Genomic DNA, 20,206 nt, shown 5'->3' with positions numbered 1-20,206 from the left:
TTTAATCCATAAAGATAAAGAAGGTTTGGCAGAACATGGTGCTACAAATCAAAAGAGGACTCAGAGCTGGAGCCAGCGGGACAGTCTGATCACTGGGTAAATCACTCAACAAAATGAGTGGAGAGGTGAAATGGCAAAGCAGACAACAAATACTATTTGGATAAAGGAGAAGTTAATCATGAAACATATTTATTTGCTGAACCTACTATCCTGAAATACAATCTTGAAAACCTAATTAATACAAATGCTATTTATAGGTAGCTATCTCACACTGACCTGTATTTCTCTTTTGCTTGCGGTATAACCTGCCTCATCTTAAGTACTATTTGACAAGGATATTTGAAAAATCACAGTGTCCTTAAGATATCTAATTAAACTTTCTGATGTACTTTCTCGGCTTTGAAGTAGGTTTTATTTAAAATATCCTGGAGATTGAAGATTGTTACCGAAGCTCTCTTGGGGAGATGGAGCAGATATCCTCTTCCTCCAGACCACACACTTTATTTACATCTTAGCCTAAATCGGCACCAAAGAACTCAGCACACTTCCTGCCTCTGCGGGCCCAGGAAAGATAAACGATCTCTACGTGTCGCTGTCTCTAAATATATCTGCCAAAGCCGCTGCTCAGCACGAATGAGAGCAACCTTCAGGCTTTTATGAAACTCAGCCCCTAACATAAAAATCAACACAAAAACAGAACTCACAACCTAATTTTGCGACAAGTTTGGCTATGAAGGGCAAATGGAACAGAGCTGATTAATTATAAAGGACCAGCGACTGAGTTCATCTGATGCCACCGGATGTACCTTCCCCACCACCACCGCGAAGCACCCACTTGTTCAGTCACTGTTCTTGCGCCATTACGTATTTGACATGAAAAGTAACAAACAGCAATTATTGACTTCAGTCAGCCTTTGAAGAGCGATTTTCAGTCATTTTTACAATGGGTTTGCATATAACATTATTCAGAACGTGGGTACATTTTTCCATGCAGCTTTAAGATGATGTAATTCTGTTAAATGGGATTTTTTACATGGTAGAATTGTAATCCAATAAAAGCTTAATGAATTAGCAAAATAATTTGCCTGGGAACATTCCCTTTAATTACATCTTAGAGAAATCTCTTTGTATATCATTTTCTTATAAATATTTATCTTAAGGGAACACATGGACAAATCATTCACTTTGACAATGGGACACACGCAAGTTGCAAACAGCGTACTTAAAGAAGTGGCATCAGGCTGCCTGGCTTTCCACGAGGAAGATGAGAATGAAGGAATCACTCCCTCTCCACCCTTCAGTACACAACTGTACAAAGGAGTCTGGACTGTGACGACAATTTTTTACTCCAGTTACTGTTAACAAGCATGAGTAGCAGATATGTGAAAGAAGCGGAGGTAATTTTTAGGTAACTATCAAATTGTGCTATGATGACATGGAAACCATCTCTAATGCTCCATTACACTTAACAGATGATACGGGCTGAATTCAAATTTCACTGCTGTTATTCTGGCTTGTCCCATCAGCATAAGCCCTTCCATACCGCCTCTGTGTGGCTGTGTCCTTACCTCAAGAGTTCTGTGTCTGCATCCTACAGCCCAGCCACGACTCTCCTCTCTCTTCTATCCATTCCCAACCTTTAACAAATGCCTGGATGCATGGCTTTATATTTACTTATTTCGGGGGCAGACACATTTTATACATGATAATAATTAACAAAATAAACAGTCTCTATTTTCTAAGGTATTCTTGTTTTGCCACTGCACAAAGGATTGTAGATTTTGTATCTGAAAATGCAAAGTTTTAGACTGAAGACTTTTGCTTTTATCATTGCTATTTTCCGGAGGGTAAGCAGAGCTGTTTTATCATGAGCGACTGCCAAAGGAAAGTACAGTAATGAGCGTGACATCACCGTGAGAGTTTTATACTCACCTGCCCCACAGGGGCCACTTGCCTATGATTACATGTTCCTTTGACAAAAACCCAAAATTCCATTTTATCATTTGCTGTATAATTACAACCAGGTAATATCTTTCTTTTGGCATCATGAATGGTCTCTATCTGGTCTATGTTCTTATGTCATGATTTGGACAAAAAGATGTTTGATGTTTTTAAGTATAGCCTGTTCAAAATGAAATGAATGACCCTTTGGAATCTAACAAAGTCTTTCCCAAGGATGACATCATGGTACACTTTAAATACAGTCTGTGACAACTTAGTTATTAAAAAAATAAAAAATGCAATGGATCCGATTAATTTTTAAAAACACTTTTAGGTGATTTATTATTTTTTTCTTATTCTAGTTATACTTCTCTTTAAAGTTTTACTTTTGAAATAACTGGTCCACTATCCTGAGAGTCATTTCACAACGTAGCATAAAACCAGGGTCCTCAGTTTCTCCCCTAAAGCCTGAGGCAAGTTCTATATAGTTTCTGTGCATTGGAGGTTGCTCTTAAAGCTCCTGAGCGACCTGAGCACACTCCCTTCTCCTTGCTGACTAACTTTTCATTCACATTGGGCCTAAAGTCTGCCCTGCAGTGCCCTGCACTTTCTGGCTCTGCAGCCTTAGGAAAGAGAAAGGGTCACTGCCAGCCGTCCTATCACATGTACAAAAGCTATTGCTCAGAACGAGTGACATATCTGTCAGGATTGTACTGAAGTAAACTACGAAACGGTTCCAACTTAGAAACTTTCCCAGGTGCCTGGCTCTGAGTTTAATTTTCTGAGTATGGGGAGTAAAATACAACATAGCCTACTGATGAGGGGTCTTCCGAAGTGAGCTGCTTGGCTGAAACCTGAATCCTCCCAACGCAGCTTGGGGCCATCCATGCAGTATTATTGCCACAGTTACCGAGTTGTTCTGTGTTTTAATTCTGATGGGGAGTTGGAGATCATTACCACATCGCACCACAGTGTGACATCAGTTTTTAACCCACCTCACTCAATAACTGCTATTTATGTTTACCAGTGACTGTGAACCAAAATAAACCCAACATTTCTCCCTAAGTTTAAGAAAAGGGTACTACTGGAGCAAGTCACGCTAGAACAGGCATTTTCTTTATTTCTTCATTTCCAACTGTAAAATGAGTGGATGGTCAATTCTTCAAGCTTTTGGTTGAAAAATGTAGGCAAACTATGACTGCTGAACAGACAGACACACACACAGAGTCAATATTTATATCTTGCTCCCTTAAAATATATCTAGAAATTATCTTTTAAAAAGAGATGTGTCTTAACATATCTTAATTTGCAAGGTAATTTGGGACTCTTTTATCTAAAACAGTACCAGGGTACATTATACTTAATTATACACATAAGATCAAGTTATAATGATTATCAGTCCCCAGTACCCATAAGTTCTGTAAGGGCAGATGTAATATTTATGTTTCTTGGGGGTATTCTCTATACATTGTAGGTGATCACAAAGCAAGTGTTCAATTAACAGATGAATCAATGAGCCAAATAGGCTTACAAAGCTGAGCAACATAAAACTGTGCCCCAAAGATACCTAGTTAGAAGGTCTCAACGGCCAGGCTCTGAAATCTATTTTGCACCTGTGCCAGGCCATGCTGCCCCACAGCTACTCCTCGCAGATGGCTGATCACACACAGCACACACTCTAAGACGGGCTTACTCCTGGGAAACATGGGACCCCTCTGACTTTGATTCAAGGGCTCCCCAAAGACCTGAGGAAATCCACCTTAGCCCGCAGAGTGGTCTGGCATACTTCTTTCTGATCTTTCCTCCCTGTCTCCTTTACCTGTAGCGACTTACACGGCTCAGCCACCCTTGGCCATTCCCTCCCGTTTTCTCTTAAGAAAGTCTTTGGCAGCTGTTTCTCTGATGACACGAGCTAACACAGTAAGTAACTTCAAAACTAGGTAATGCTTTTTGAAAAATTAATAGCCCCACTATTTAACCATCTTGTGATCTACTTTACTATAAATAAATACATTATGTAGAAATGCAATAATATACTCTCTAACATTTATAATGAATTCATGTACCACACAAAAAAATTAGTCTCCTTTGAATTACAAATGATTAATCTTGAATCAAGATGCACACCTTAGGCACATGTTGAATAAGTGATCACTTATCCTTGGGGGAGGATGAATTCATCCAGAATATAAATTTCATTGCTCAATTTGGACTTTAATCTTATTTTTCAACATGACTGATAGGCATTTGAATACTATACAACTTGAATATAAACATTAACCTCTTTAATTTCATACTAATATCCCATATTCGTTTGCACAAAGAAAAATATATATTAAATGTCATTCTATTTAGTTAATACGTTCCTCCTCACACAGTGCAAATCAGTTTCATTACTTCATAATGTGTTTAACATAATTCTACTCACAACAACATATTTATCAGTAACTGCTATTAAATTTGGAGATAATAATATGAATTTTTATCAATATTACACATTATAGTTTGAATTTTCTGTCTATTCACCTTAGGTGCAAACCTCAGTTCACAACCTGATGAAAGGAAGAGCTCTTGAGATCAGGAGTTGTTTCATTTATTTGACTTTTGTTCATTATTTCATGTGACAGTTCTGACATATCTTGCACCAAGACTCTACTTAATGTGTCTTCCTGGTATCAGGAATGCAGTATCAGCTCACAGACCCACACACCGATAGCATCTGGTGATGCGGCATTTGGGGGACGGGTTCTCTCACACTGTCAGTTGCATGTATTCAATGAACAACAACAGTAGTTATGTGCAGGTCGGCATATGGAAGACAGGAGGGAGCAAAGCGTGATATTCAGAATGACTTTCAGGCACACTGTCCACTGCAGAGGAGGAGGCTCCACCTCTGACATCCTCAGCCTCCCTTTTCCTGGGTCTCTCTAGGACTTTCCTTCTTTGCCACCTACTCCCTCCAGGGCTGACAGCACAGGAAAGGGTAAGACCCACAGATACGACAAGTTGTGGTTTTGCTGCTGTTGCTGCTCATTTGTCGGCTTAGGTTTGTGCCCCAATTTTTTGTGAGTTGAGACGTAATAATTGAACATATGATGCAGTGTGATATTGCAATACATGCACGCTGTGTGTGCAGTAATTAGCATTTCCATCTCCTCATCATTTCTTTGTGTTTGGAGCCTAAGCTCCCCTCTTCTCATTCTTCACAAAAAGTATAACAGGTTGAGGTGAACCATAGTCACCACACTCCAAGTTACTCCTTTAACTAGCTGTATTTTGATACCTATTATCCAACCTCCTTCCCTCTCCCTCCCCTGAACTCTTCCACTTATGAGAGAACACACGGTATTTGTCTTTCTCATTTTGGCTTATTTCATTTAACGTTGTGACCTCCATTTCTATCCATTTGCTGCAAAGGACAGGATTTCATTCCTCTTAAACTTTCCTTTGGCTATCATTATGAAAAAATGACACCAAAAGTACCTAGAAGTCTAAATTTAAATAGCCAATTCATAGAGGTCAGTGTCCTTACCTCTACACTGGTCTTAAATATATGCATTTCCTGATGACATATGTGAAATAAGTTATTTTTTCTTCTGTTTTTACCTGAAAGCCTAGCCGTTGCTTCTATATATTTGAAATTTAGTCTAGAACTAGTACTCATGTGCACAGACTGAAAGCACATAGTTTTATTTGGTAATTAGACACCAGGGGCCAGGATTTGAATCAACTTTAAAGCTACAGAATAAAGTAGAATCATCACCTCATGCCAAATGTGTTACTACATATGCATCCTTAGAGCAAATGATATAAAGATCAACCTTAAAAGTTGGATCTGTAAAAGTAACACTGCAAGATACTTGAAATTTTTCAGTTAAATTTCCAAATATCTAACCAGTATTCTGCACATGTTTTTTACATCCACTCTGGCACACTGGAAGAACAACTGTAATTCATGATATTTTTGCTGTTTGGAAAACAAGAGCACATCATTTTGGTGCTCATCATACTACATGCATGCCTATAAATATTTATAAACTTAGCTATTAACCTTCTTGAAGGCCAACATTTTGATCATTCACCCATGGGTTTAATCAAACATTCTCAAGATTCTGAGACTATGTACAGGGAATGCAAGGACTGATTAATCGAGGTACAAATCACTGAAAAGGTCAAAAATACAAGATTCCATTCACTATCTTGGATAAAATAGTCCAAGTTAGTGGCAAATATCAGACCAGGAACAAAGCCAGTCAGTAAGAGCCCCCCCCACATTCCTGATTATTAAATCATGTGAAATATCAATAGTTTATAATTTATAAACGAAAATAATCCCTCTTTTAAAATGTACTTCCCCACTTTCAATTTAGTCCTTCTTGGAGAGCATAAAAATGTACACATATTTCGATGTTAAAATGGCAAGAATATGCTTCTAGTTCAGTACTCTGATGAGTAGTAAGGATGAAAATGAATCAGAATTATAAGACATTTAGGTTAAGCTTAAACAAGAGTACATGGCAACTACAACAATACAAGACAGACAGGATCCAAGCCATAAGCCAAAGCGTATTTGCTAGCTGGAAGAAAAGCAGTTGCTTTTACCTTCTAGCTCTTTTAGACTTTATATTGCTTTTATCATGAGATGATGGTTTGCATGTTTGGCAGTTGATGATACAGACCTCGTATTTCTACCTTCATTTGATAGTTTTGAAGAGTGCAAATAAAATTATATTTCCTTATGCTGGATTGACACATGACAGAGACCAAGAGTGACTTTACTGTCGAAGAAGCATGCTTACTTAGCCTGTAGGAAATCACTATTCACTGTGTTATAAGCCTGCCTTACCTTGATCATTATTCAAAACATAATTAAACAAGGCAAGAGATTCCTTTAGATGTGTGTGTGTGTGTGTGTGTGTGTGTGTGTGTGTGTGTGACTTGACTCTTCTGATCTAAACTTCTGTAGCACCACTCGGGAAAAGGTGGTTTCTTTCACTTACCTAAAATCCTGCCTAATACCAGAGATTTGACCGCGGTGAATTCTGAACCTGAGGATAGGAACACTTGTCTCCTTGCATTCTCATCAATCTACAAAATAAGATACAAATGTCTGAATGGGTGTCATGTTGTTCAGGAAAGGAAAGGAAACAAAGAAAGAAAAAATAAAATGATAAAATAGGCAATTGTTAATACATATTGCCCTAAAATTTAAAAAAAACTAATTTTAAGACTTGGCTGTTTAACAAAGTGAACAGAATTTTCTATACTTATACTCAGATACCACTTTTCTCCACTTGCTATCCTTTTGTATTTCCTTATTTTTCTGCATTATGTAATGAATTCAAAATTGATAAAGCCAACCAAAAGGTATGAGTTAGTTTTCACCTCAGCATTTTACATAACTTGGTATTTTTACTGGAGTCATGCAGGTAGGAAATTTCTTCTACATAGAGGCTGAAACATCGATGCTTTACTTCAAAAGCTGCTAGAATGAATAATTCCATTTTATCTGTTGTGACTCACATCCTTTTTAAAAATTGTTCTGCTAACACAATCATAACTTTCTGTTCTAGAATTATGTTTGCATTTATAACCTTCCTGTAAATAAATAGGTTTCCTTGGACTGGTGATGGGCCTGCCAGTAAGTACATGATTTTCCTACTGAGTAAAGTGAAACCAATAAGGAAAGTCTGACATTTGAAGTGTGAAATCGTGACAATATCTTAGACAGAATCTTACTGCTTAACAGTGCTACAATTTGATGGTTTATAAACTGTAGAAGACCACTAGGATGTGTCTCTGTTTATTCTACTCATGATCAAGCTTCTGCTAAGAATGCTCCGTGCTGGGGAGCCATAATCATAAAGCGGCTTCTGGTGAATTTTCTATATTTACCTCCACAAAGACCACCTCTTCTTCTCGGTTAATCTTCACATGGTGAAGTTGCCCATCAGCCATACTTTTAAAATCAAAGTTAATAACATCAGGTTCTTGATATCTGTTTAGTTTGTACCTTATTTGGAAACTTCCTAAAGCAAGAAAAGATGTATTTTTAGTAAACATCATATTTTAAAAACCATAAAAACTCAGAATCCTTTTATGATTCAAAGGGATAAAATTAGGGTGAAATGAAATGAACGGCTATAAACTGAACTTACCTTTCAAATTAATATTATTAAAGTGCTTGTAGAGATTTTAATTAATTTGTTTCACAGAACACCTCACAATTTAACAAAGGTAAGCTTCAAGCTCAACTCATACAGTGAGTACCAATATATTTATTGAACAATAATATTGTTTTTATGGTGCTCAGTGTCCTTGGGCCATACTGTATTTAGTTGAAATACTTATTCACATATGTGTATGTGTGCTTTTCTTATGCATGGTATTTATTTCTAAAATTTTCATCTTTAATCTAAATATAGGGCAGAGAAAAATAGCAGTAAGTGGTTTTCTGTGACAAGCTTTCTACAGAAAACACACTTCCTAATCCACGTACCATTACCCTACATGGAAATACCAAACTTTCCCATGACTATTTTATTGCCTATTGTTAGATCCAGCAGATCTCATGGATACTTTCTTATGAATAATGTCGGTTCATTAACACTCCCTAAATATTTCTTTCCTTTATTTAGAAGGAAATATTTGTTGGGTATGAAACATTTTATTTCAAAATGAGCCAGAAAATCAATTCTGATATTCATATAAAATAATAAAGAGCTCCTAGTAATCATATAACAAATGAACTAACATTCACATTGCATATTTAAAATTATCAAAATGACAGAAGAGATACAATAATAATAATTATTTCAAATAATCCTCTTAGATTAAACTCACAGAACAGTACCGAAAAAGCAAAACGAAGAGAGGACACAGGCGCACCCTTTTTTCTCCTTGTAGTTTGTTTGAGAAGTAAAAACTCAAGAACGATCCATATTATTACTGCCTTAATGTTCTAATTCAATTTTCTCCCTCTCTTTCCCATCTGAAAAGCACTCACCATTTTTGGCAATGATAACTGAAAGGTATTCTTTGTAAAAGGAGCTCAGATAAAGCAGTAAGCTTGGTGTTCTTGTTGTTCGGAAGCTAAATGTAATCATTTCTCTGCTCAGCTTCATGTCACCATGAAATGGAGCAGCATGGGAGCTGGAGTTTCTGCTTAAGGAGTAATTTTCTTGAAAATTGTAAATCACCGATGAGCCAGATCCAAAATATGCAGAAATCTCTGAAATGACATGCACGTTTTATGTTAAAAAAAATTTAACTCGAGGATCTCGGGTGTATTATAATTAATTGATATCTTAATATTTTTAAATCACAAATTCCACAGATAGAAGAAACAGCCTCAAACTAGAATAACACAGTAAATTAATAGAGCTTTCAAAAAGGCCCTTGAAAAGGCTTTATGTTAGAATGACATATAATTAATTCATTAGTATAACTTTACAATTGAAAGCTTAATGCTGCCTTAATGGAGTTCATACATAAGGCAGGCTTCTTGTCCTTTACCTCCCTGAATATCCATTTTTGTATTTAAATTTGAACTCCTATTATTTTGTAGACAGGATAAACTAGCCTTCCTATGACAGGAAAGAAGGGAGTAAGAAGAATGCCTTTTCTTTCCAGGATCAAGAAGCAGAAATTTCCCTCTTTGTTTAAATACATTCTCAATTCCATTGTGCACTAGAAAAAGAGACTAAATCTAGCCTTATTTTCAGAGAGGGGAAAAAGACATTCATTCAGCGGGGATCAACAAAAGGAACCATGAAGTCTATTTTAAATCACCTAACAAAAGTGTAACGTTTCGCCCATGTGAGAGTAATGTCTCAAATTAACTCGCATACACACTCAAACATATATGTGTGGAATGAGGAGGACGGCAGGCAGGCTGACTTATTTTGAAACTCTAAACTTGCCTCCCTTCACAAATAGGAAGGGCTCATTGTCAAGTACGTGTTGTACATGAAGCTTACTGTGTCATGTTGATGTCCCTCATATTTCCAGATTTTAAAGCTTTTACTACTTTTCAATAAAATAAAACATAGCCGGGCGTGGTGGCGCACGCCTGTAATCCCAGCACTCGGGAGGCTGAGGCAGGAGGATCGCTGTGAGAGATCAGCCTTGGCTACATAGTGAGTTCCAGGTCAGTCTCAACTACATAGTGAGACAGGGTCTCACTTTTTTTTGGCAAAAAAGCAAAAATAGGCCAGGGGTTTAGCTCAGCGGTTCGGTGGCCTGACTTGCAAGCGCAAGGACCCGAGTTCAATCCCTGGTACCAAAAAAACCAACCAAACAAACAAACAAAACCCCAAAATAAATAAATAAATAAACAAACAAAATAGAAAAGAATATAAAAAGTGTATTATTTTTACTACCTATTATATACCTTTTATACACGACACAATATGAACATGCAGAACAGCATTCCTGATCGCACTTAGCAAGAGAAACTGAAAATCACTTATATCCAAAAACGGAGGCATGTTCTTGGGAAGAAAAAGTGCTCATAACTTTAACATTAAGCACGAAAACTGTCCTTGTTATAAGTCAATTTTGAAATTATAGTTTATTCTTGATAAAAGCTGATGGCTCAAACGGTACATTTTTGCCAAGTTTTTTATTAAATGAACGCAGTGCTTTCTTTGCAAATCAGGAGTTTCTTTGATTTGAAGCCAGTTTCAGGAAAAGGTTCAGTAGCCCAGAGACACCTACACAAAGTAATGCAATTCAAATTAATTAGACGTCAGTTTTCTGGGATACATTGCGAAAAGATAACAAATATTTGCAAAGTCAGAGAACTCTATACAAATATGTGTATAGTCCAGAACACCACTACGCTCAATTCTTTTCTTCCGGGACACAGATTAATGAGTCAGATAAGCTGCAAATACTCTGCTATTTCATTTCACCCGCGGATACTCACCATATAGTACAACAACGTATCTGAGTATCTGTATTTTGTTACATATTAATATTTAATGGAAAATATTTGGCAAAAGAAAAAAGCAAAAACAAAAGTAAGGCCTCCTGTATCCCTTTACATTGCTGAATGTCTTCATCAAAAACAACAACACACCCCTGAATGATTTGAAGACAGAACTGCTGAGGGGGCAGGGGGCCCACAGCCATGTTCTTTAACAGCGTCAACCTGAGACGGAAAAAGTAGATTGAGCAGCTCACGCCTGAAAACACCTAGAGGCGACTCTTTGTGGATTTATCCATGAGAGATGCTGGTTTTTTCAAGAATGGAGTCAACTATCTGAGGAATTAAATATAACTGGCATTCAACAGACACTGTGCGGAAGACGCTCAGAAATGGAAGCATTTTTGTTTCCGAAAGCCACGCAAAGACTGCCAGGTGTTTTATTCATGACAGATGAGCTTTCCTGTTGGAGCGGCTCACGTCTCACTCACCCTCCGCGCAGAACGGCCCTGTGTAGGCAGAGGAAGCACAGTCACAGAAGAATCCTCTGGGCTTCTCCCTGCACCTCCCTCCGTGGCGGCACAGCTTCCCGTAGCTGCCACAGTGGCCTCGACAACCTGGCTGCACCCCGGGAGTCACGGTGGCCCTTTCTTCCAGATCCAGGGCCATCCCGTTCAATTGCAGTGATCGGATGCAGCCCAGAAAGCCTCTCTGTCTCGTGGCCGTCCCGCCTGAAAGGGAAACAGTGCAAATGCAAAAACATTCCCGGCTGTTTTATTCAGGATGGAAATACCAAACAAACCTGAGGCCTTAGGCAGAAGAGCAACGATTGTGGTCTAAAACAGAATGGCAAAAATTAGACAAGTGATTATTAATTCGGGAAACAGAATGCAGAACCAACTACACTGTTCAGGAAGACACATCAGGGCCGGAGGTGACCCTGCTGGCCTGTAATCTCAGACCTCGGGGGTGCTGAGACAGGAGGACCTGTACCAGTTCAAGGTGAGCCTGAGCTACAGAAAGAAATCTTATCTCAAAAAAAAAAAAAAAACAAAAAAACAGTCCACACAGTATATAAGAAGACACAACAGGAACTTCCTATGTGTTGGAAGTCATTAGAGATTTATTTTCTAAAAACAATTTATTAAACTTCACAGTGAGGAAACTTTTTTCAGTCTGTTTATTGCAAAGAACAAAATAAAGGCCAGCTTCTACTTCCATTCAAAAGAATGACATGTTTTGCAATTATGTTACACATTTTTCGGCTTCTGCTGTTATTGTCATCTCTGTTTCAACACCCTTTCTAGTCTAAGTTTGTCCCAAAACCTGAGTTAAGTCTGGTAGTTTTAGCTCTGAGAATTAAGAAAAAATCCTTGAATGCTTCCATCTTAACTCTGCCTTGACATGGTCTTCTGGTGTCCACTTGCTGTCTACTGGTCAAAGCAGTGGTACTTGAATATCCTATTAATTACTTTATCCTGCTATATTTCCCTGTGGTTGTTTAATTTATGCTTTTATTTTTATTTGTTTAAATGTTGGCCTAGTGTGCAATGCATTATTTTTGGAAACACTACTGATGATGAAACAGTGATATACATCTATCGAATGCATAACTACATATTTATCAAGTCATCCTTGAAGAGTCTATGATATTTGGGTGAAATCGGACTTCATTATCCTGAGGTGGAGGTTATCTACCTTAACTTTAAGGAATATGAGTATCAAATGGAAGTCATTTTAAAAATAGAGATGCAAGGGCCAAGTCTATAGTCCAAGATTTTCAAAGGCGAACAAAGATCACACATGATTCTTACTCAAAGGATCACTTGACCACTATTTTGTAAGCACTGATAGGAACATAATCCTCAATTGAAATTACTTATAAATTTGAGTGCAGGAATATCCTAAATTAATACTCGGGAGTTGAAGTTGGAAAGTAGTACCCTAGCTTAGGAAGATCTATCATGGCTGATTGGAAGAAGTATATGAAATATACATACATATATATATGTGTGTGTGTGTGTATATATATATATATATTTTTTTTTTTTAAGGTTCAAACACACCATATATATGGCGTATGTTTGAACATTTAAAAATACTCTTTGATCAATGAGTCAAAGAGTAGATTCTTTGAAAAGATAAAAATAGATAAATTCTTTCGCAAACTTAGCAAGTGAAGGAAGGAAAAGACCCATACCAAAGCAATTAGAAATTGAAAAGAGCAAAATCCCAATGGATATCACTGAAATCCAGAGGATTATAAGTAACAATTTTGAAATTCTGTATTCCAATAAATTGGAAAGTCCAGAGGAAATGAAGATTCTAGACACCTAGCAATAGTGAATCAAAAAGATCTAAAAACCCTGAACAATTAAAAAACAGGAAATGAATTTGAGGAAGTAATAAAAACCTTACCAAATAAGAAAAGCCCAGGACTTCAGGGAAGAATTAATACCAGTAGTCCTCAAACTCTTCCATGAAATTGAAAGGAAATGAACACTGCCAATCTCATTTCTTAAAGCTAGCATTATTCTGATACAAAAGCCAAACAACTTTAAGAAAGACTATTGTAGACAAATTTCTGCTTAAATGAACATAAATGCAAATATCCTCAACAAGAAAATACAAACTGAATACAACAAATCAACATGATCATACATTATGACCAAAAAGATCACCTATCATCCCAGGGATGCAAGGATGTTCCAGAATACACAAATAAATAAGTGAAATATCCTAGATAAGCAGAAGCAAGAATAAAATCAAACAATCTTCTCCACAGATGAAGGAGACCCTTTGACCAAAATCCAACATTCATTCATGATAAAAACCTTAATGAAAATTGGTATGGAAGGACCTACCTTAAACTGATAAAAGTCACTGTGAACATAAGATAAATGGAAAAACTGAAAGCACTCCCTCAAATATCAGGAACAAGAAGACTCCTGTTCAATACAGTGCTCAAAACATTAGCCACAGCAATCAAGCAAGAGAAAGAATAAATAAGACTCAAACAAGAAAGGTAGAAGTCAACTATCCTACTTTGTAAGGATATCCTTATTTGTTAAGATGACACGATGCTTTACATAGAAGATCCAAAAAATCTCTACCAAAAGACACATAGAACTGACAAATTCAGCAAAGTGGAAGGATACAATTTAAACACACAAACATCACTAGTGTTCCTATACACCAAGTATGAACCCCTGAGAAGGAAATCAGAAAATTACATACTTAGCAGTTTCACTAACCAAGTAAGGGAAAGACTTCTGTAATGAAAAGTATATTGTCTGTAAAAAGAAATTGCGTAAGACATTGGAAAATGGGAAGACATCCCTGTTCTTGGGTAGGCCGCACCAATATTGTCAAAATGGCATTGTTATAAAAAGTGACATTTATATTTAATGCAGTTTTGACAAAAACCCCATCCGCTTTTTCTCATAGACCTGGAAAAAAATTCTAAAATTTTTATGGTACCAGACAGACCTAGAATAGCCAAAGCAATCCTGGGCAAAAAGAGTAAAGCAGAAAGCATTATAATTCCAGACTTCAAGTTACACCGAAAAGCTACAGTGAAAAAAGAGCGTAGTACTGGCACAAAAACAGACATGTTAACTAATAGAATAGAATACAGAAGGCAAAAACAATCCCAAGCACCTTAAACCAGCTGATTTTTGACAAAGGGACCAATAATACATTCTGGAGAAAAGATAATCTCTTTAACAAATGGTGCTAGGAAAATTGGTTATCCACAAGTAGAAGAATGAATCTTGATCCATTTTTCTCACCTTGTATTAAGATGAAATAAAAATGGATCAAAGACATATTTATGAAAATAGAAACACTGAATCTGCTGGAAGACAAAACTAGTATAGCTCCTGAAGATGTAGGCATAGGCAAGGATGCTCTGAACAGAACCCTAATTATGCAAGAAAAATAATACCGGTACCAACATATGGAATTTTATCAAAAAGCCTCTGTACAGCAAAAGAAACAACCAATAGTGTAAAGAGACAACCTCCAGAATGTGAAAAATTTTTGCCAGATACTCCTCAGCTAGAAGACCAATCTCTAGAACATAGAAAGAACTCAAAGAATTAGAGCCCCCTCAAATTAAAGGTCTTACCAAACAACGGACAATCGAAATAAACAGACACCTCTCAGAAGAAATATAAATGGCTAAACGATCTGCACAATGATTAGATGGTCATGGTACTTCTTACAAATCAGTTCTACCTGTGAATAGATGGCGTCTCACCTCCAGAACCTTGTGCGTACTGTACAGGTTGCCTTTTCTCACAACACGCTCATTTTCACCTCCTCCAATTCACTTTGCTAACTCCTAGCCTAGCCTGGATCACTGAGGCTCTCCTTATCGCCACCCATTCAACAGCTATATTTTGTTGATTCTAAAAAAAAATTGGCCTAAGTCACTGAATGAATGAATACCTGTCGTCATCTCTGGGCTTTACATTTCAGTCATTTATTTTGTCTCAATGGCCCTTTATTAGAATACACATTTGACAGGGTCCACTTCAATCACTGCTGTCTTCTGGCGCACAGAACAGACATGCTAAGGGCTGGAGATGGAGTACACAAGCTTAGGATGCACAAGGCCTTGGGTCCAACCCCAGCACCACAAAACAAGGGGCCTGACCGTCCTAGCTGTGCAGTAACTATTCTGCTTTAGTCTAGGCGAGTCTAGCCTAGCCTATTTATTAAATCACGTAGCATCAGGAAGAGAGAGGGGTCTTAGGACTTCCAGGGTTGAGGAGGGGAACACTTTCTGCCCCCCAGGGATGCTTGGGACCCTGAGACTGAGAGAGAACCAAATGCAAAGAGCATTTCAAAGTTAATTCATTAGAATTTGTAGATAATGAAATATGAAGAACGAATTCCTAAGAACTTTAGCCTCATGGGGCATTACAACTACTTAGACTTCAGGTTCATACACATGATGGCCTCTGTGTAAATCACTGTAGTTAAATTTCCATATTCAAACTGCTTCAGTTCCCATAATTTGTATCTCTTCAATGAAGGATACAAAGATCTTCATTGCATGGGTCATGGTTTCTATTTATAAATCTAGAGGCAGAAAGATGTGAAGCATTTCAATCTTAGGTTATTAGGTCACACAAGTAAGGAGCTGAGTTCACCCCCAAGGGTTAGAATAGTTGCAATCTGCTTGCTTAATTCCTCCATTTAATCAGCCTCTTGATTCCTGAAGTATTTCTGCTGGCCTTATTCTCGGGACTCTTCTCTCTCTCTTTCCACATCAAGCAGATTCACACCTTACCTTCACATTTCTCTGGTCTCCCACGCTGCTAACTTAACCCAGTGAGTGCCTAAAGCTCAAAGTCTTTGGCCAAGATTCTTTGGCACCCTTGCTGGAGTTTTCTGTGCCAGGTAAGGCAGCCTGTAGTCTCAGTTTTACCTTTGGCACAGGAACCTTTGAGGGAGGGCCAGCTGCTGCAGAGTCCAGGTTAGAGGTATATCCCTAGCGTATCTCACTGACTTCATGTTATAGTATATTAAATCATGCATTATCAAATAGTTTCGCTGGTGTGGAAAACTAAAATAGTACTCAAGATCCTAACGGGACAATTAGCAACGTGAAATGGGAAGAAAAGGACCAAAGGTGTAGGGACAGTGAGAAGGATAGGGAAAGGGGAACAAGGGAAAAGGAAAAAAATATGAGAAAATGTAAAAATGGAATTAAAGTGTTTGAAGGTGGGGAAGGGAGAAGGGGGTGAAGGGAGGGCGGGGACAAGGGGAAAAAATGAGAACCAAGACCTATTATATAAAGGTTAGAGATCCCAGTAATGAAAGTAACTGTACTGTCTACCTAGAATGTACCAATAAATTCGATTTAAATAAACAAATAAATAAAAAATCATGGAACACAGTCTACCCTGTATAATAGCAAAATCACTTTGTTATACATTTGTGGCTCTGAAACATCCACCTGGCTCTAATTCAAGGGATTATCTTATTCTGCCAGTAGCATAATAATAGCTAATAACTTGGAGTCTAACAAGTTAATATGGTCCATTATTATCTACTATAATTCAATTTTTTCTTATTTATTTTGAATGATGAAGAACTAGAGGCATAGAGTAGTTCAAGGATTGGCCTCAGGTGCAACTGAGGAAATAAAGAATAAATGTATTTCATTAGAAGCCGGAGGTTGATTAAATCCAGAGGTGGCTTTCATTCTAAGGCGGTTCCTTTTATCTCCAGTCCAAATTGTGGTTAAAAAGGAAAGTCTTTATTTTCTTCATCTTGGGTTTGAATGGCATTTGAGTCCTCCAAGGTTTATTTAGCAGCTCTTTATGAGTACTGTCTGACCCTGGGAGTACAAAACCATACACAATTGATCATACACTCAAAAAGTGCATAGCTCGGTCATATGCTCAGTCAGGGAAACACATGATTACCATATAGTGTTAATGGTAGAAACAGACACAAGGTGGAGAAGAATGGTAGAGCATCAGATGACTAAGAAAAAAATATATATATATCTGTGAAACATAAGGTTAGTTAGTATTCGTAATGGTGAGAGGAAATCAACACCTAGCTTTGTAAACTAGACTTTTTATTCGGCGCTTTCAAAGAGCTAAAGTTTACCTAATCACGTAGTTTTAAATGACATTTTCAAATGATCAGAAAACATAATGCCTAACTAGACATAAATAGTCATGTCATACACATATTGATGATTTTTACTTAATATTCAATTTCAAGTATATAACTTTTTTTTTATTTTTCAGATGTAGCTATTCTGAAAAACATGGTTAATGTAAATAGGATTGGGCTTGAAAGCTTAATTAAAGATGCAATGTCTTTTTGGGGTTAGAGTATGTCCAATTAAAATGAGTTGCAGTTTGATTAATTGATTCTGGTTTCTGCTGAGCTATTATGTTTGGAACTATCTTCCAATTAATTTTCTATCCATTTACTTGCCGTGCTATACCAGACATAATGAATTCCCGAACTTCACAAACACTGAGTATCCTGTGAAGCGAATGCCTAACCTTTCCGTGTGACTGAATACAACTAAAACTGTCCACTCACATGGCAATATTGAGGTCTTGCACCTAACTAACTTGGCTGGGTACCAAGCAGAGACTGAGTTAGCCTTTACCTATTGGCCCAATCCTTTCATCACAGTCATTACTCTCAGAAAGTTAGTCTCAGTGACAGATGCTATTGTCACAGAATAGGACCTGACTCTTTCCTGTTCCGATTTCCCATTACTTTTGTGGCAGGAAGACCTTTGAGATTAAACTTTTATTCTCTAAAGGCAAATTATTCATGGCTCTGCTTGAATATTATTGAGAACTAATGAGGAACAACTGCATAATTGGCCCAGGGAGCTTAGAGAAAGAAATGAGTCAAGATCCTCACACTTCCCTGAAAAGTCAAGGTTAAGGAATCTTGCCTGGCAGAGTACAGAGGCTCTCTGTGACTTTGACACTGGGGCAGAGGAAGAGAGGTAAGGCCCTAACCACAAACCAGCTTAGGGCAAGAAAGAAGCTGGGCATGTGGCCCAGGCCCAGGCCAACTTGGCAGACTGAAGGGGAGGTGGTGCTCTGTGTATCAGGCACTGATCTTCAGACCTGTCCCCTGTAGCATCCTGCGACATCAGACTCTGCCAAAGGTGAAGGGACTTAGGAGAAGGGTTATGTGAGTTAAAGGGAAGGGGAGGGTTGTCAGACTGGAGGCCCAGCTTTAATTCTGTCATGCAACGTTCTCCATTGAGCAAAGTCCTGGAAGGGTGGGAAGGGAAGATTGTTCGTCCTCTCTCTCTCTCTCTCTCTCTCTCTCTCTCTCTCTCTCTCTCTCTCACGTGGGCGCTCTGGAAAGGATAGTGGCTGAAGGGAGCAGCTCGTGGAAGCAATGGTATCATAGGCAGAAAGACAAGTCACATTTCCCTGAATCAAACTGAGCAGTGAAAACGTGTCCTGGTGGCGGTAGCCCCGGGAACAAAAGGGTCCACTTGAATTTCCCACTGTGGATGTCACTGAAGCTCTCTGGTTTGCACCTACTAGGGCCCATTTTAAAGAAATGTGAGTCATATTCTCTGGTCTCAAGTGACCCCATATGAATTCTGCTCTAATTCAGTGTTCACTCAGGTTTACCCACTAAATGTGGCAAAATATACTCAGCTTCTAAGACTAGTGATGAAAACGTCTCCTCCAGGAAGGGAGAAGAACGTGCTAAAAACAAATGATACAGTTACATTAAAAAGAAATATGACCTGAATTGGTAATGACAGAACAGTTATACTACAAAAGAAAATAAGACTGAAATAAAAATTATTCAAACATAGTGCGGTTTGATATTCTCTTCCCACGACTATAGTTTAGCATATCAAAAACTGAAAGTTAAAAAAAAAGGAAAATCCGGATTATATTATAATTAAGAACTTCTGCTCATCAAAGATACCATTAACAACATGAAAATACAATCCACTTACAAAGTGGTAGAAGATATTTGTAGTAAATCCGTATGACAAAGATTTACCAAGAATATATTAAAAATTCTTAAATTTTATTTTTTTTTAAAAAAGATAGGGCTGGGGATTTAGCTCAGTGGTGCCACCACCTGCCTCACAAGCACAAGGTCCCGAGTTCGATCCCTGGTACCAAAAAATAACAATAATAATAAAATAAATAATAAAAAGACAACACTGGAGAAAATGGACCCAAAATTTGAATAGCTATTTCATATAGGAGGATATCCAAAGGCTCAACAGAGATTTGGCCCTTTCTCCTGCTTAGCATATCTTATTATGCAGCATTTGTACTGCTAAGTATACCAAATATGATTGCAAACTACGTGGAATGTTTAGATAGAAAAACTATTACAGTGAAAAAACACGTTGCCATTAATTCCCCTCAAATGCTACTTCTTACTTCTAAAACACTTGCCCCATCCTTCTTGCCACTTTGTGAAGCAGTTCTTTTCTGAAGAGGTGTCTTTAGTTGCACTGTAGGCAGCCCCACTGTCTTGAATCAGCTCTAAAACATTATCTTTCACGGTCATTTTGACTAAGGGAAAGAGCCGGAAGACGCATGAGGCCAGATCCAATGAGTGAAATAGATGAATAAGGTAGAGGAGGAGATATCGTAATGTTTTTGTCAGCCTACCTTTATTGGATGGCACCGGGCAGCAGCATTCACCATACTTTTTATTATCTCTGGTAAATACATTCACAAAAGAAGACTTCCAGAACTGCTGCAGAAAATGGCAAAAATTATAGGATAAATGTGTTTGAAGTGAAGCAAAGTATTTTGAGGATGGAGTTTTTTTTTTTTTTTTTTTTTTTTT

The 20,206-nt window shown here is 37.7% G+C and overlaps 1 protein-coding gene across 2 annotated transcripts in view; it reads right to left on the bottom strand.

Annotated features, from left to right (window-relative positions):
- Cntnap4 (contactin associated protein family member 4) overlaps nt 1-20,206 on the bottom strand; it is a 258,872-nt gene that overhangs the window by 12,028 nt on the left and 226,638 nt on the right. For both annotated transcript variants that reach the window (XM_010609481.2, XM_033757934.1), the window contains 4 exons: nt 11,362-11,601; nt 8,948-9,172; nt 7,837-7,970; nt 6,942-7,029 (listed from right to left, as the gene is read on the bottom strand). In XM_010609481.2, coding sequence (XP_010607783.1) covers nt 6,942-7,029; nt 7,837-7,970; nt 8,948-9,172; nt 11,362-11,601 — 687 coding nt within the window. The remainder of the gene's footprint in view (nt 1-6,941; nt 7,030-7,836; nt 7,971-8,947; nt 9,173-11,361; nt 11,602-20,206) is intronic.

This window comes from Fukomys damarensis, unplaced genomic scaffold, assembly GCF_012274545.1.
Source record: "Fukomys damarensis isolate Sample0158 unplaced genomic scaffold, DMR_v1.0_HiC HiC_scaffold_32, whole genome shotgun sequence".
Taxonomy (NCBI): Eukaryota; Metazoa; Chordata; class Mammalia; order Rodentia; family Bathyergidae; genus Fukomys; species Fukomys damarensis.
This window is presented reverse-complemented; position numbering and strand designations above follow the sequence as displayed.